Genomic DNA, 16,617 nt, shown 5'->3' with positions numbered 1-16,617 from the left:
TGTAAGGCTTAAAATTAAAAACTAACTAACTCCAAAAAAGGGAGGAATTTTTTTCCATTTTTCAAAATAAGTAATCAGAGTGTATCGAATTGGAAGCTTTGTAAAATTGTGAGCTTTTATTTACTCACTTTTTAAGATAAATCAATTTCTAAGTAAAAAGACAGATCCTTTGTTTAAAATCAATAAACAAAACATCAAATAAGAAATTGAAATCCATTTGAAAGTGAAAACTTTATTTTAAATCCAAATTTTGGTATAAAAAAATCAACATATAGAGGTATCAAATAATAGGTAAGTAATTGAGCGATACTAATCCTTAAATAATCAATTCCACAGATTTCTCAACTAAAATATAAAAAAGTTAGTAACAAAAATGGATAGTAACAAACTCATCCATAATTGAATCATCTTCCTCATCACTTGAGTATTCAGATGTGGGTAGTGTTGGTATACTATTCCTTGGTGAATTCTCTCTACTTCCAAACCTTCATCCTTCGCTATCCGAAATGTCTATAAAGCTAACCATTCTTTTTTCTTAGAGGTTTCCTGCAACTTAACAAACTGTGTAGGGGTGAGCATCACCAAAACAGCTGATCACACACTCAACTAGTCCAACAAAACTCAATCATTTCAATACAATTAATTCAATAACAAGTAAGATAACTGAAATGGCCTAATTAAGCTCAAACAAATAATTTAATTAATAAATGGCAGCATATTTAAAACATTTAAAAGGAAACCAAATCATTCTTTCTTTAAAATATAAGCATATCCAATTTCAAAGATCAAAACCACAATTATACAAGCATGAGTATAATCAATTTCAATGCTCAAAAACACAATTTCACATGCATTCAATCATGGCTATAATTTTATACATAATTTCATGCTTTCTCGGGTTGGGTATAGTTAAACCATCTTTGAAGAATAAGAAAAAGAATAAACGAGCACAAAAGAAGGTTCAAGTCCCTCAAGAGGAGGAGTATGAACAACCACCAAGGGTGCCAATCACCCTTACAGAGTTTTTACCTGCTTAATTCTTCTCAAGTGATTCCGGGGAAGAAGAGGACGAAGTTGTGCAATGCTGTGTGACCTTCATTGACGATGAGGGTGAGAAAGAAGTTGGTGAAATCACCTTGCGTTCTGGTCAACGCATTCCCTCTGCTGACAAAAATAAAGACAAAGAAGTGGTTGACCCATCCTCTAAAGAGGACAAGACCAACACTAAGAAGATTCTCATGCCGTCCCAAAAAGAAAGCACTTCGAATGAAGCCCCATTGTTTACTTTAGTGGCAAATGAACCTAAAAGGGACAAAGCAAAGATGCTGGTCAAGGATACTCAAAAGCCGCATAAGGCCAAATATGATGTTCTGACCCATTTGAAGCGCATCCCAGCTCTTTTGAGTATTTATGACGCTCTACGAATGTCGAGCGAGCTTCGGGAGGCGCTCATTATGGCACTAACCAATCCAGAATCCTATAAGGAAAGTATGGAGACAGCAGAATCAGCAGTTGTGACACAAAAAGCCTGCACTTGTTGTCTATCCAAAATCACATTTGATGACAGTGATCGATTACTCGGGTTTCAAGATCATAACCGACCCTTGTATGTTTCAGGCCAAATTGGAGACACGCCGGTTAAGAGAATCATGCTTGATTGTGGTTCTACTGTAAGCATTATCTCATTAAAGACACTCCGCTCCTTGGGGATGGAACCTCGACAATTATCTCCCTCAACAATGACAATCCAAGGGTTTAACCAAGAAGGACAGAGAGTCATGGGTACCATTGGATTACAATGTAAGATTGAGGAGTTAATCTCAAGAGTTTTCTTCTATGTGATCGATGCCAAGACGTCCTACAATGCCTTGCTTGGGCGGCCGTGGCTCCATACATATGGAGTTGTGCCTTCTACACTACATCAGTGCTTCAAGTTTGTGTTGGACGGAAGAGTCAAGAAAGTTGTTGCTGACACTGACCCGTTCGAATTTGAGGAAGTCAACTACTCTGATGCAAAGTGGTATAAGTCGCCTGGTTTTGTTATTGTATCACAAGATGACGAAACCACTAAAAGCATGGGCTTTAAAACAGAGTTGGAAAAGCAGAAGGTCGAAGCGTTGAAACAATCTAAACAGGTTTGAATTAAGCTTACAGGCAAGTACAGAAAAGATGCCAAAGTTGACGAACAAAAGACTTCAGATTCGGAAGTATCTAAAGCATCAAAGTCAGCTCAGACTGGAGAAACACTTCACCAAACCAGTTCTTTTGTTAGCAAAAACTCAAGCAACCTCAACTCGAAGTCAGAAGTGGTTTTCAAATATTCTCTAAAGGCTAAAAGAGAACCCGGTCAAAGGGCATTATCTCCAGTAGAAGATACAATGACATCATTAATGACGAGCTACACTCGGCCTTTACGGAAAATTGATCAGTCAATCCCAGGGAGCAGCTTAGTCATTTCTGTCCAGAAAAGGGGAGACTACAGTAAAAGGGTGGTTTCCTACAAGAATACAACTACAATGCCCACACTGTTTCCACTGAAGATAAGAATCGAAAGGCGTAAAACCAGGAAAGAGACGACTCATCTCACAGTGCAACATAAAAATGGCATATTCAAAGCATCTTTCCCTGAACAAGAACCGGAAAGCCTCGAGCCATGTACTCTTATAGACCACGAGAAGAACATGTTCCGAGAGGTTCAATCAGATGTGGTTCCTCGTTCCTCAGTCTTTCAGCGGCTGGGAAAAGTTGAAGCTAGACCTCGCAAATCAGTCTTTCAGCGTCTTGAAAAGTCATCACACACTTCAGTTTTTCAACGACTTGGGATGACTTCAACAAAAAAATCTCAAAAAAGAAAATGGAAATTGAATAAGAAGAGAAAATTTAGAATAATAGTCAACGATGCCAAGAGACAGGAAAAAACAAATTATTCCACCGAAGCCAATTGTGTTTCCATTGTTGAGGAATCTACAAAGGACCAAGGAATCGCCAGCGGTGAAAGAACAGAAGAATTCATTGATATTGCCCAGCCAACTCCATCTCAAATTGAGGACGGAGGTCAAGCCACTATTGATGAACTTCAAGAAATTAATCTTGGAACAGCCGACGAACCAAAACCTATCTTCGTTAGCGCACTGTTGACTCAAGAGGAACTACAGGCTTATGAATGTGTCCTACAAGAATATCAGGATGTATTTGCATGGGGATATCAAGACATGCCTGGTTTAGATCCAAAAGTCGCGGTTCACAAGTTGAATGTATCAAATCAATGTCGTTATGTGCAGCAAGCTCGACGCCGGTTCCGCCCAGAGCTGGCAATCCAAATTGAAGTAGAAATCAACAAGTTAAAAGATGTTGGTTTCATTCGAGAGGTCCAGTACCCTACGTGGCTTGCCAGTGTTGTTCCAGTCAAGAAAAAGAATGGTTAAATACGAGTCTGCATTGATTTCAGAGATCTCAATGAAGCATGCCCAAAAGATGAATTCCCACTCCCTATTACCGAACTCTTGGTGGATGTTACAACCAGATTCGGAGCATTGTCCTTTATGGATGGTTTTTCGGGCTACAACCAAATTAAAATGGCGCTTGAAGACGAGGAGCTTACAGCATTTCGCACTCCTAAAGGAGTATTTTGCTATACTGTAATGCCTTTTGGTTTGAAAAATGCAGGAGCAACTTATCAGAGAGCCATGACGGTCATCTTCGACGATATGCTTCATAACACTATTGAGTGCTACGTCGACGATCTAGTTGTCAAGACTAAAAAGAGGGAACATCATCTGAACGATTTAAAAAGGGTGTTTGACAGACTCCGAAAGCATCAACTCAAAATTAACCCCTTAAAATGTGCATTCGGGGTTACGTCTGGAAAGTTCCTTGGTTACGTCTGGAAAGTTCCTTGGTTTCGTCGTCAGATATTGAGGAATTGAAATTGATGCCGCCAAGATCGAGGCAATCCAAGAAATGCCTCCCCCGCGCAACTTGAGGGAATTACGAGGACTACAAGGAAGGCTAGCCTATATACGAAGGTTCATTTCAAACCTTTCTGGGAGATGCCAACCCTTTTCAAGGCTCATGAAGAAGGACGTACCATTCATTTGGGATTAAGCATGTCAAAATGGTTTTAACAGCATTAAGGAGTATTTGTTGAGACCTCTAGTGTTAATGGCGCCAATTAAAGGGATACCCCTAATCCTATATATTGCTGCATTGGAGCGTTCCCTGGGGGCATTGCTCGCTCAAAACAATGATGAAGGGAAGGAGAATGCTCTTTACTACTTAAGCAGAACAGTCGTGGGGGCAGAAAATAATTATACCCCCATTGAAAAGGTATGTTTGGCCTTAGTGTTTCCAGTACAGAAGCTACGACACTATCTTCTCTCTCACAGTGTCACCTTGATCTCAAGAGCAGATCCTTTCAAATATTTGATGTCAAAGCCAGTACAGTCAGAGCGCCTAGCAAAATGGTCTCTGCTGTTGTCGGAATTTGAGATCAAGTTTGTGCCTCAGAAAGCCATAAAAGGGCAGGCACTTGCAGATTTCTTAGCCGCACATCCTGTTCCAGATAATATGGAACTACCTGAAGATTTACCAGATGAGGAAGTCTTTACAACAGAGACTTCTCCATGGAGACTCTATTTTGACGGGTCATCCACGAAAAGAGGGGCGGGGGCAGGTATAGTGTTCATCACACCATCAGAGGGCTTGATCCCGTATTCGTTCTCCATTCTAGCCATATGTTCAAATAATGTGGCAGAATATGAGGCGCTCATCATTGGCCTCGAAGTTGCTATAGAAATGCAAATTGAATGTCTTCAAGCATTTGGTGATTCACAGCTTATTGTTAAACAGCTAAATGGCCAATATGAAGTCAAAAGTGATGCATTACTTCCGTACCACCAGAGAGCGAAGTATCTGATGTCACAATTCCAAGACATTTGCATTAGCCATACCCCAAGGTCCGAAAATGATAAGGCTGATGCGTTGTTTAAATTGGCAGCGTCTTTGACATTTCTTGATGAAAGAGATATACAGATTACCGTTGGGGAACGTCGACTACTACCCCCAGCATTGGAACGTATTGAAGAAATTAATGAAGCCAATAATGTGACTGTATCTGAGGGTGAGGAAGAAGCAGATTGGCGTCAGCCTATTGTAGAATACCTTCGGCAGGGAAGACTACCGACCAACTCAAAGAGAAGAGTTGAAGTAAGGCGAAGAGCCACCCGATACATCTATCAAAATGACACTTTATACAAAAGATACTTCGACGGGGTACTCTTGAGGTGCCTATCTAAAAATGAAGCGGCCCGTGCTCTTTCTGAAACTTATGCTGGAACTTGTGGTGCTCATCAGGCTGGTCCAAAACTCGCAGCCCAGTTAAAAAGGTTAGGGTACTATTGGCCGACAATAGTACAAGATGCAATAAAGTTCGCAACCACCTGTAAGGCATGCCAACTCCACGTAGCCTTCATACATCAGCCTCCACAACCTCTCCATCCGACAATGTTGTCATGGCCTTTCGAAACTTGGGGACTAGACGTTGTCGGTATCATAAGGCCTAAATCTTCTCGATTACATCAGTATATTTTGGCTGGGACAGATTATTTCTCCAAATGGGCAGAAGCGATTCCTCTTAAGGAAGTCAAAGCAGAAGATGTTGCAGATTTTATCAGGAACCACATAATCTACCGTTTTGGGGTTCCATCAAAGATAATTTCAGACAATGCCACATACTTCAAATGTAAAGCTTTAGTCAAGCTGTGCGAGAAGTACAATATCTGGCACTCATTTTCTGCAAGTTACAACCCATCGTCAAATGGTCAGGCAGAAGCTTTTAACAAAGTGCTATGTAATATTCTGAAGAAAATGATGTCCGGAAATAAAAGAGATTGGCATGAACGTCTCCCTGAAGCACTATGGGCTTACAGGACAACCGTTCGTACATCGACTGGATGCACTCCGTTCAATTTGGTTTACAGTTCAGAAGCGGTCTTACCTTTAGAGGTCCAACTACCGTCCCTGAGGGTGGCCATTCAATTGACGGACCCGGATGAAAATGTAAAGGTCAGATTAGCAGAGCTAGAAGCGCTTGACGAGAAAAGACTAATAGTTCAACAGAAACTTGAAGTCTATCAAGCCCAAGTGGCAGGCACCTATAACAAGAAAGTAAAATTCAGATCTTTCTCAGTAGGAGACTTGGTTCTGACTATCTGAAGACCGGTTGTTATTACCAGAAAGACCCATGGAAAATTTCAATCAAAATGGGAAGGACCCTACGTTATTTCTAAGGTTTTTTCCAAATGGGCCTATGAGTTGTCCGATGCTGATGGAGATCGTATTTACTCTTGTGTAAATGGCAGGTTTCTCAAAAAATTTTACACTTAAGCCTGTTGGATTGAAAACCCGAAAGGGCGGTCCAAGCAAAAATTAGGGCAAAAAAAAAAAAAAGGGGCTCGCTAGATTGAAATCCGAAAGGGCGATCTAGGCAAAAGTTAAAGCAAGCCCGTTGGATTGAAAACCCGAAAGGGCGGTCCAAGCAAAAATTAGGGCAAAAAAAAAAAAAAAGGGCTCGCTAGATTGAAAACCCAAAAGGGCGATCTAGGCAAAAGTTAGAGCAAGCCCGTTAGATTGAAAACCCGAAATGGCGGTCCAAGCAAAAATTAGGGCAAAAAAAAAAAAAAAATCTCTGAACTACGGATGGCTTGATCCCTCAAAAGGGGTACGTAGGCAGTCTGGTCTCAAAAACTAGGTGCAGCCGCCCAAAATTCAAAATTTTCTTTTCCCCGAAAAACAAGAGGTGAACTACGTTTGGCTTGATCCCTTAACAGGGTACGTAGGCAATTTGGTCCCAAAAGTCAAATGCAGCCATAGTATTCCAAAACCAAATATTTTCTTCCATCAATGATATTAGTATACATCATGCAGTATTCAAGAATTTTGAATGCAGGAAAGAAAGAAATGTAACTTTTCTTTATTAAAGAACTCAGGTTGAGAGGATTACAAGACAAGTCCTACTAACGTCAACAGTAAATCTAAAAGCAGATTTTGCGGAAAAAATGAATGATGGAAGAAATAAAACAGAATCTCTATTTCTCCTTGCTGCAAAAAGAAATCAGGGAATCAACCAACTCTCTAAATTTTTCCTCTTGAGCTTCCATCAAAGCTCTGGCAGCCTCAAAAACTCGGAATTTCCCCTTATTCGCAGAAATCCTAGAATGTCGGAGCTTCTGGTTTAGTTGATCTTGATCATTTATGAACCCATCGAGGCTTCTTATTTGTTCATGAAGGAAACTTTTTCGGGCTTCAAGAAGTTCTCTTTTCTGACGAATCTGCATCTCTACCTCGATGATATGCAGTTCTTCAACGGTCAAATCCTCAATTCGTTTTAAAATACCGGCTCGCTGTGTGATAAAAGTGTCTCTAGCAGCTAGGCATTCTTCGTTGCGATAAATCAGGGCATGAATGAGCTCAAGGTCAACATCGTCATCAAGTCTAATCGTTGCAGCATGAGCAGAAAGTTCCTTTGCGGTCTTAAAAATTTTGTCAATAACTTCCGAAAGCCATTTAAAATGGTCATGCCGACTCCAATCACACGGATCAGGGATTGCAAAACTTCAAGTGAGCTATAAATTTCCTTTTGATGGGCCAATAGCTCTGCTGGTGTCTTGGAAGTGGAAAGACGATCAAAGATGATTTCTATTTCACTCGCTATGAAGGCCTGTCTTGAAAAAGCCACATTGGAACCAAAAATTTCAAAAATAGAGGCCCCTATTCCCACAGGCTTAGGAATAACTACAAGTTTGGCCACAATAATTGGAAGGTCAGCCGTTTTAATTGGAGAATTAGATTCAGTCCTTTCTGTGATAATGGTATTCTCCGTGTCAACTTCACTTGGAAGATTACTCAAAGGATCTGTCAACGATCTGTTCGCTACCTCGGCTGAGATTGTCTTGTGTGTAATGTCATCCATACCAGGGACGTCTGTGGATGGTTCCTGAAAATTAACGGATGTGTCTGATCGCGAGCGCTTTACGCCTGCGTCTTGGTGACGGTATTGGGAATGACGTTTATTGGACCGTTCACCTCTATTTATCTTCCCATCCTTTTTGGCAGGAGAACGAGAACTTTTGCTTTGCTGATCTGATATGGATTGTGTTTTGTCTTCATAAAGGTTTTTCTTTCTGGAAAATATGGAAATGTCCTTCAGCCTTGAAATAGGAAAGTATTTTCTTCTATCAACAACACGAGTCCTATTTAAAGTCTCATAAATGTCCCACACATTTAGTTTCAAATACGGTGCGCAAGTTCTCATCCACCATGAACAATACCACCATGTACACTGTCCGTGATAGAAAAAGCGTGGGATGTGAAATAGAGCTGATGTGTCGCTCCTATAAAGTGACCTTTGAGTCGTCGCCATGTCCAGGAAACTACAATGTTCTCTCTGTTGGACACTAAGAACAAGTTGCTTCATAGGAACACTTTGGTCAAAGCCAAATTGCCTTGCAAATCTATTCGGATAATACGGCTCTAGCCAAGCATATTCACCTACTCTCACAGGTAGTAATGCGTGGCGAATGCAAATCAAGATTTCAAGTTGGTCCTCGGATAGGCTACCATTATCCATAAAGGTACCTGCTTGTCTATCGTCCCAGGAACAAGCCCAATAATGCGCAGAGTCGACTCTAAAGACGATTCGAGCATGATCCATTTTTAAGCTTCTTGCTTCAATATCGGCGTATCTTTTTAGATGGGGATATCGCTCAGAATATGCACTGTCAGGATTTTGCTGGTATAGATAAGGAAAGTATTCGCCTAACCAGCCAATAACGTAGTGAAGTGGAAAGCAGGCACGAGATTTACCAGGGCCCCTTGGGTCAGTTGCAATTTCCCCAAGACCGTGATAAATGTAGCCTAAGACAGTCGGTGCAAGAGAAACTTTGATCCCTTCAGCCATTAGGCATGCCATGTAGAAAGTTTCTGGTCTTATTTTCAGGCTATTGGAAGGTAGTACAAATCTGCTAAGCCTGAATGCTATAAAAGCGGCACAAGATCCTTTTTCAGAGACATCTAACGGCACTGGTCGCTTGACCTCATATTTTCTGTTGTCTAGGTCATAAAGATTTTTCCCTCGATAAAAATGAGCGGACCATTGCTCTAGGTAGACGTAGTTTCCCCCATGGGCAAGACACAAGTCCGAATGGATTCTCAAAAGCTCATTAACGGTAAAGGGGTATTTTGCTTCTCCACGTAAATATTTGTTCTCAGGGATAAATTCTTTGTACGGAACGCCTAAAATTGGCAGGCCACCAATTGCCTTGAGATCCTGTAAAGAAATGCTCATCTCACCAGCTACGTGATGGAAAGTATTAGCCAGTTGGCCCCATAATTCGCAAAATGCTCGTAAAACGTCTGGGCAATAATCATAGGAGAAGCAAGAAATGCCAACCGCACCAAATATACCTGCTTCTTCCAAGATGTCCCCAAAATCTCTCAGTATAAGAACAGTCCATGAAGAGATACGTGCATTACTGGTAACTCGGCCCCTGCAGTTAAGCTCTGTGCCCCAATCTTTCTTGTCTTTCAACATCTTGTCTAGTACTGGATAATATTCTGGCCCAACTTTCTCCGCAATGTCTCCATCGGGATCGTTATTCACATTCATTAAAGTGTGAGCCTGAAATAAGTTGCCGTATGTTTGACCCAGCCTCAAAGCCCCGTCTTCTAGATACGGGTCGAATTCAAAGCGACCGGAGCGTATGTTGGTGGTGGAAGACCAAGCCACTGGGTCTTGAAGATGTTTCTTGTCACAGTGAATGGAGGACAAAGATAAGGATCTCAGGTAATGGGGCCGGGCCATTTGACAAAATATGACCGCGTTTATCGTACGCCCGGTCTGCAGTAAGTTGACATCGTGCATCCATAATCTAAAAGCAAAGTAAAAAAGAGGGAGTTAGAATTGGTAGCACAATGAAAGAGATCATCAAGCGTTGTACGTAGAAAGTTGTTCTACAAACTCGCTTGAGGGAGCAACTGTTGAGATATAAATTTTCAAAAAAAAAAAAAGGAGAAGATTAAGGACATGGGCTCACGTTTTTGGGGCCCAGCGGATCAAAATGCCTGCAAAATAAAATACCAGAAGATAAGATAAGTTTTTGTTTTAAAAGAATAGAGAATGAAGGATAAATGCAGGAGATTGGTTATCCATCTGCAAGTTTTGAATTCAATTTTGAATTCATAGATAATCCTTAGCCTCTTTGAAGCTGATCCTCTACCTCTTACGATGCCTATAAAAAGGGGGCATCATGGAGTCAGGGGATTCATGGAGAAAATAACACCGAAAGGCTGCAGAAAAAGGCGACTTCTCTAAGAAAGAAGCTGAGGAACGTGCATCCGCCAAAGCTTCGCTATCACTAGGTAGACGACACTTCTTTTCATGGCTCCTTTCAATTTGGTTTCGGCTGAAACCACAAAGTTTATCAAGGATTCGGCTGAATCCATTCTCTTGTAATCGGTTTCGGCTGAAACCACAAAAAAATTCAACAAAGGATTCAGCTGAATCCATCTCCCATTTGGTTTCGGCTGAAACTATAAAGGATTCTGATGAATCCATGTACCTCAAACACCGAGTGGATTCTGCCGTATACATGGTATATTGAGTTTCAAAAGAAAAAGGTGCAATCGGTCTGCTGATTAGGAGGATATTAAGTTTACCTGCAAGGAAACAAAAATAAAGGGTCAGTTTTAAAAAAAAACCAATGGCAATAAAAGAGTTGAAGTAAACAAAAATTGTTTCTTTCTTCAAACGAAAAATGTCGACCTTTACATTTGGAGCCTCAAAAAATAAGAAAGTTTCTTGTTTTGTTTCGTTCACTGCAAAGGAAAAGAATGGTCCTCACACACCTTGATCACTCCCTACACAAAGCAAGCAATTTTAGAAAATATACATACAGGCGATGTCTATCTGTTCCATATAGGAGGAGTTGTTTCTCACCTTTTGGCTACGGAACCTGCAGAAAAGGAGAATAATATCAAAGGAGGAAGTTATGTGGGGTGCAAAAGTTAAAAAAAAATATATAAATAAAAAAGGGAGGAAAAGGAAGATATTTAAAGTAAGACAATTTTGGAGGCTTTGTTTCTTACCATGTGAGCTATGACTAACGTAAGAAAGAATTAAAAGTCTTCAAGTCTCTAAGTCAAAAAGTCTTTGAAATCTACACCAAACAAAAGAGAAAATATGTGAAAGAAAAAAAGGGGATCAGACCTTTGAAAAAGGTAAAAGAAGGAGAAAGATATTTGTTTTGCTTTTGAGAGCTCCACATGGCAAATTGACTGGAGATTTCTTTGGCTGTTATAAGGCTTGCTAAGTTAATCTAATTGTTGTGGGTGGCAATAAAAAGAAAAAGTCACGGGCAATTTTTCTTACCCCAGAGCCTCACAAAAGAATCTTGCAGATGTGCAATCAGTCTGTCTACTGTGAACCCGCAACGAGCTTTATCTTTGGAATTTCCTGCAAAAAAAAAAAAAAAAAGAAGTCAGTTGTTGTTTGCAAGAAGTAGGAGGAAGTATGAAAAAAACGTGATAGAAAAAGAGGCTGCATACTTTTTTCTCTGGGAGTTCTTTACAAAACACAATTGAAGGAGGTGTGTATTGTGCAAAGGTTCATGGCTTTTATTTATAGCCGCCGCTGCAAGCCTGGCAGGTTCAACTATGACTTCTGTTCCCAATTTCAGTGGGTTTAGAAGTATTGATGGTTCAGTCCAAAGCTTACTCTTCCAATTTGGAAGTCAATTGAGGCAAGGAAACTTATGTACGGTGGGTCTCAAATAAAATTGGCCAACTGACGCAAGTTTGGATAAATGGGCTGGCAGTTCGTTAAGGCAGCAGAGGGAGAAAACTAATGTGCAATTCGGGCCTGATTGGATGGGTTCACATTTTTTTTTACCCATCTTAATGTTCTACAAGCCCAAAATTTTAAATGATCTAAAATAATCTAAATTAATTATGTGCACTTAAAGTGATTAATTTAATTTATCGGGTCAAGTTCACCTACTTCAAAATCAAAAGGAAAAAAAATCTTAAGTCTTCTTTTGGTACAAAACCAATCGAGCCAAATTAGAAAATTATTCCTCTTTCAAAAATTCAAATCTTAAACTTCAAATTCAAAAAGCTAAAAAGTGGTACAAAACCACCTCTCAAATTGGTACAAAACCAACCCTTCAAAATGGCGTAAAGCCAACCAAGTAGAAACAAAACAACCCAAATAAAATCTCTCAAAAACTGTGAACTACGTCCGGTTTGATCCCACAATGGGTACGTAGGCAATGTGGATTAAATTCACATACAACCGCGGTCAAATCAAATTTCTATTACTCCAAATTTCTTTGAAATTAATTCTCACACAAAGTTACCGAATTAATTTCGCAATTTCTCAAATTTCATTGTAATTAACTACATTCGGTTTGATCCCGTCATGGGTATGTAGGCAACCTACTAAAATTTAGGTGCAACCACAGTCAAATCAAATACATCCAAATTTCCTAGAAATTTGTCTCACACTTAAAGTCTCTGAGTTAATTTCTCAAGTCGAATCTAAGAGCTCTAAAATTACACAAATCATTTAAATGGGTCATCTACCCATTTAATTCCCAAAAATTCGGAACTACGTGTGGTTTGATCCTGCAGTGGGTACGTAGGCAACCTAAAATACGGGTGCAACCGCAATCACAAATAAATTCCATTTCAATAGGTCTTTTATCTATTGGAAATCTAAACACTCACAAAGTGATCCGTTGGTTTCATTGCATTTGGAATCAAAGGGTGTTCCCTTGAGTCAAGGGACTATAATTAAGAGATGTACTCCATCTTGAATGGGTCGTACCCAAAATAATAAAAACCCTTATTCCATAAATGAATTTGGGTGAAATTATGTTGAGTAATATTTATTATTTATTTAAAAATTTTGTTCAACACTCTCATGTGTGTGCTGAAACAATTTGGTTATCTTACCTTCTACATGAACGTGCTTTTTCGGTTGTGTTTCCCCTTTTCCTTTACTATGATAGTCTCAGCGCTACTTATATGGCTGCCAACCCAGTATTTCATACACGCACATGACACATAGAGCTTGACTGTCATTTTGTGCGTGAGTGAGTTGCTTCTGGAAGTCATCGGGTTCTCTTTATTCCTTCCATCGACCAACCGGTTGATCTTCTCACCGAGGCCCTCTTCAAGCAACGTCATTTGTTGCTCAATCCAAACTCGTCTGTCTAGGACCGCCAAGTTTGCGGGGGGGTGTTAGATATTAATTATGTGTGGGCCTTAGCTCTTGTAACACTAGGATTACCTTGTATTAATTACTTAATTGTGCCCTAAGCCATTGGGCCTATATTGTACTTGTATAAATATTGTTATTGGTTAATGAGATCATCAATTCACCAAAACTCACAATAGAAAACATATGAATAATTAGATTTTAGCTATTTTGTTACCATCATTTGATTATGTAATAAAATAGCATCATATGCTTATGTTTTTCGTATTAATATTGCATTTGCATCCAAAACGGTATATATTGTTTTATAGTTTAGAATTAAACGTTTTGGGTTTAGTGTTTATAATATAAAATTTATGTTGGAAAGGTGATAGCATAGGAATATGAAAGGATGTAGCTAGTTTAGCATAAGCACAAAATTCAGCACTAGGAGAATATTTGAACTGGTTGGTAACTATGTGAAATAGTTGCTGGCTAATCGTGGGTACCCCTTAGCGCGAAATTCGCCAGAGAAGTGATGGAGCAATTAATACATATTTTGGCATTCTTCAAACTCATATTCATAACATACAAAGTGGATAAGTTCTTCTCGAAGATGCTTTGTCAGTTTGTGATCGAAGAGTAAGAGAGACAATTCAATTTGGCTTCTAACAGCAACAAAGCCCGTCACAATGTTAGCAAAATTAGCCATGCATGCCACCTATACCATAAAGAACAAACCCCACCGACCTCTCTCTCTCTCTCTCTCTCTCTCTCTCTCTCTAACATACACGCACAAGAACAAGAATGAGCCAGTACTCGAAGCAGTGAGAAGATCATTACATTGAGTACATTTTACATGAAATCCATCCATATATCCCTCCTCATTGCAATTACCATTAATTATTGATGGTGGGTGCAGAAAGCAGAGCCTCATCAACCATGACTCACAACAAAATTATCAACTGGAAGTTAACATTTAAAAGCACGGTAGTACCTATGAGAATTAATTAACAAGCGTACTTATTGCCTACTACATCAAATTCTCAGACAATTAATTTATAATATACTCCTACATAAAAACAGCAGAAAATTAATACTAAGAAGCAAATTCAAAAGAAAGCAGCAGAGGAAAACAGGAGCATCATAACTGAAACAAAGATAATTGACAAAGGAGATGAAGCGGCTGCATGGTTGTCATTGTAAGGCACATATCCTCCGGACCCACCTGGAGGAGGGTAAGACACATATCCTCCGGAGCCGCCGCCGGCGGGAGGGGGATACTGAGGGTATTGGCAGCAGTCACCACCACCACCACCACCGCCGCTACCGGACTGAGCTGGGGGGCAATATTTTCCATGACCAGGCTGTTTTGGTGGTGGTGGTGGTGGTCCTTGATAAGGGTATGAGAATGGTGGTGGTGGCCCTTGAAAAGGGTATGGGGGTGGTGGAGGAGGCCCATATAGAGGGAGCCCTGGGATAATTGGTGTGGAGGGAGAAGCTTGAGTTGGATCACATGGATACTGGCATGTAGCTGTTGGAGAAGGCAGGGCTTCATCTCCAGAAACCTCCCCAATTAGAACAAGGTTGAACAAGACAGACACACAAATTGGTATGAGAAGCACAAGTTTTGCAGGAAACATTTTTTAATCTTAATCCTTCTTCGGGGGGCTAGAAATTAAGAGAAATGAAAAGAAAATGGTAAGAGCAGAGTAATGGTGGGTTTCAGGTGGATTAGACGATATATACCAGAATTGTTCATATTTATAAACCAGCATGCAGCTTCCTACTCTGGTTTGGATGTTTCATCTTTTTCTTCTGAATTCCGGATTTGGTGCCGCATGGCAGACCATCTGTCATAACAATGTGCAAATAACATCACAAGCTTTAACTTACATGCATGCTGCTACATAAGGACAACTCACCAAAAAAAAATTCCTTCTATTTATTTTTTTTCTCTTTTTTTGGTTTTTTGCTATATTGGAGATAATCGAATCCTATATATATATATATATATATATATCATAATTCCACCTTCACCACTTGAGCTAATTCTATGGCCTCTTTAACTACATGATGTGTGCACGAAATACTCTCAACTGTTGATGTATGAAGTTTCAATATGGGCCACATTATCAACGGTTGATAATCGCTTTAAAGCAAACCTTTTTGTCCCCTCAAATCCCAAAGTTATCAGTTCACTCGGTAGTTTCACCTTCAGTTTCATTTACAACTAAACTTATATATAGGTATACAAGTATGCAGTACTATACCTTTCTACCAAAAAAGTATGCAGAAGCTTTCTTAAGAAGGATCCCGTACTGTGAGATCCTATATCATTTGAAGAACTAAATACGTTTATTCTTTTTTTATTTGAGGAAAAGGAAAATTCGAATTTGAGAACTCTCTTAAAATTAGAGAAACAAAATGCCACTAAATTAATAACTAGTTAGTACCAAATATGTCCATATAAGAATGAACTTGGTTGAACTCTTAGATTTTGGACTGATGCCCAAACTCAAGTGCTAAATCAGAAGCCCAAACTCAACTGTATAACTATATATTTTTTTTTTAATCAAAGAAGCAATTCATTAGAAACTAGGGAGAATTACAATTGTCAAGTAATTGTGACTCAAGCCAAGAAGGGACAGAAGATCCCCAACTTTGATGAGAACCACAATTCAAAGCAAAACGTGCTAGTAAGTAGGCAGCGCCATTACAAGTATGAGGCACATACGTACATGAAGAATCAATAAAATGATACCAAACTCCCTTAGCTTCCTCTAATAAGTGTCCATTTGAAGCCAAATCCAACTCCACCTTGTAAAACCGAAACACAATAACCTGTGCATCAAATTCCAACAAAACAGAACTATACCCAGCTTCCAAAGAGAACTCAAGCCCGCGCAAGATTGCAACTGTATAACTTTAAGTTAAACCTTGTCTTAACCGAAAAAAGAAGCTTAAAAAAATTTAAAAACAAAGGATCATTCAGGCCGCCAGAGATTCCCATATCCCTCTCTAGAATTTTTTTTTTTCCTAGTATGCATGAGTGCCAGTACACTCGTATGCAGACACACTTTAGGCACATACAAATGGCATAATTGTCCTATTATTTCCTCGATCCTCAAAGAAGATTTGACTCCTCTTTCATCTTGAAAAGCATGTGTGACATAAAGTAGGATAATCTCAACTCAACACAATGCAGCCAAAAAAATCGTAAATGGCTGATCTCATACAAGAGCCTTTTTGTCCTTGTAGTTTCCCTTATCAAGTTCCTGGACACCCACCCCATATAGAGTAGAATCCCTAACACGCTAAGTAACCATGTTTTGTGTGACACAATGACAAACAGAAAACACAAG

At 39.6% G+C, this 16,617-nt stretch overlaps 1 protein-coding gene and 1 pseudogene across 1 annotated transcript; both read left to right on the top strand.

Annotated features, from left to right (window-relative positions):
• The first annotated feature begins 860 nt into the window (after window positions 1-860).
• LOC147299650 (uncharacterized) lies at window positions 861-3,926 on the top strand (annotated as a pseudogene).
• Window positions 3,927-4,161: 235 nt separating this feature from the next.
• On the top strand, window positions 4,162-6,213 carry LOC147299649 (uncharacterized). Its single transcript, XM_086231579.1, has one exon. The coding sequence runs from the start codon at window positions 4,162-4,164 to the stop codon at window positions 6,211-6,213; it is 2,052 nt and encodes a 683-aa protein (XP_086087705.1).
• The last annotated feature ends 10,404 nt before the right edge of the window (window positions 6,214-16,617 follow it).

Source organism: Dryas octopetala, chromosome 1 (genome assembly GCF_963921425.1).
Source record: "Dryas octopetala chromosome 1, drDryOcto1.1, whole genome shotgun sequence".
Taxonomy (NCBI): domain Eukaryota; kingdom Viridiplantae; phylum Streptophyta; class Magnoliopsida; order Rosales; family Rosaceae; genus Dryas; species Dryas octopetala.
Note: the sequence above shows the minus strand (reverse complement) of the source record. Positions and strands in the feature narration are given on the sequence as shown.

Excerpts from the sequence above, each read along its gene's own strand:
- LOC147299649 (XM_086231579.1), top strand. The coding sequence starts at position 4,162 with ATGGCGCCAATTAAAGGGATACCCCTAATCCTATATATTGCTGCATTG.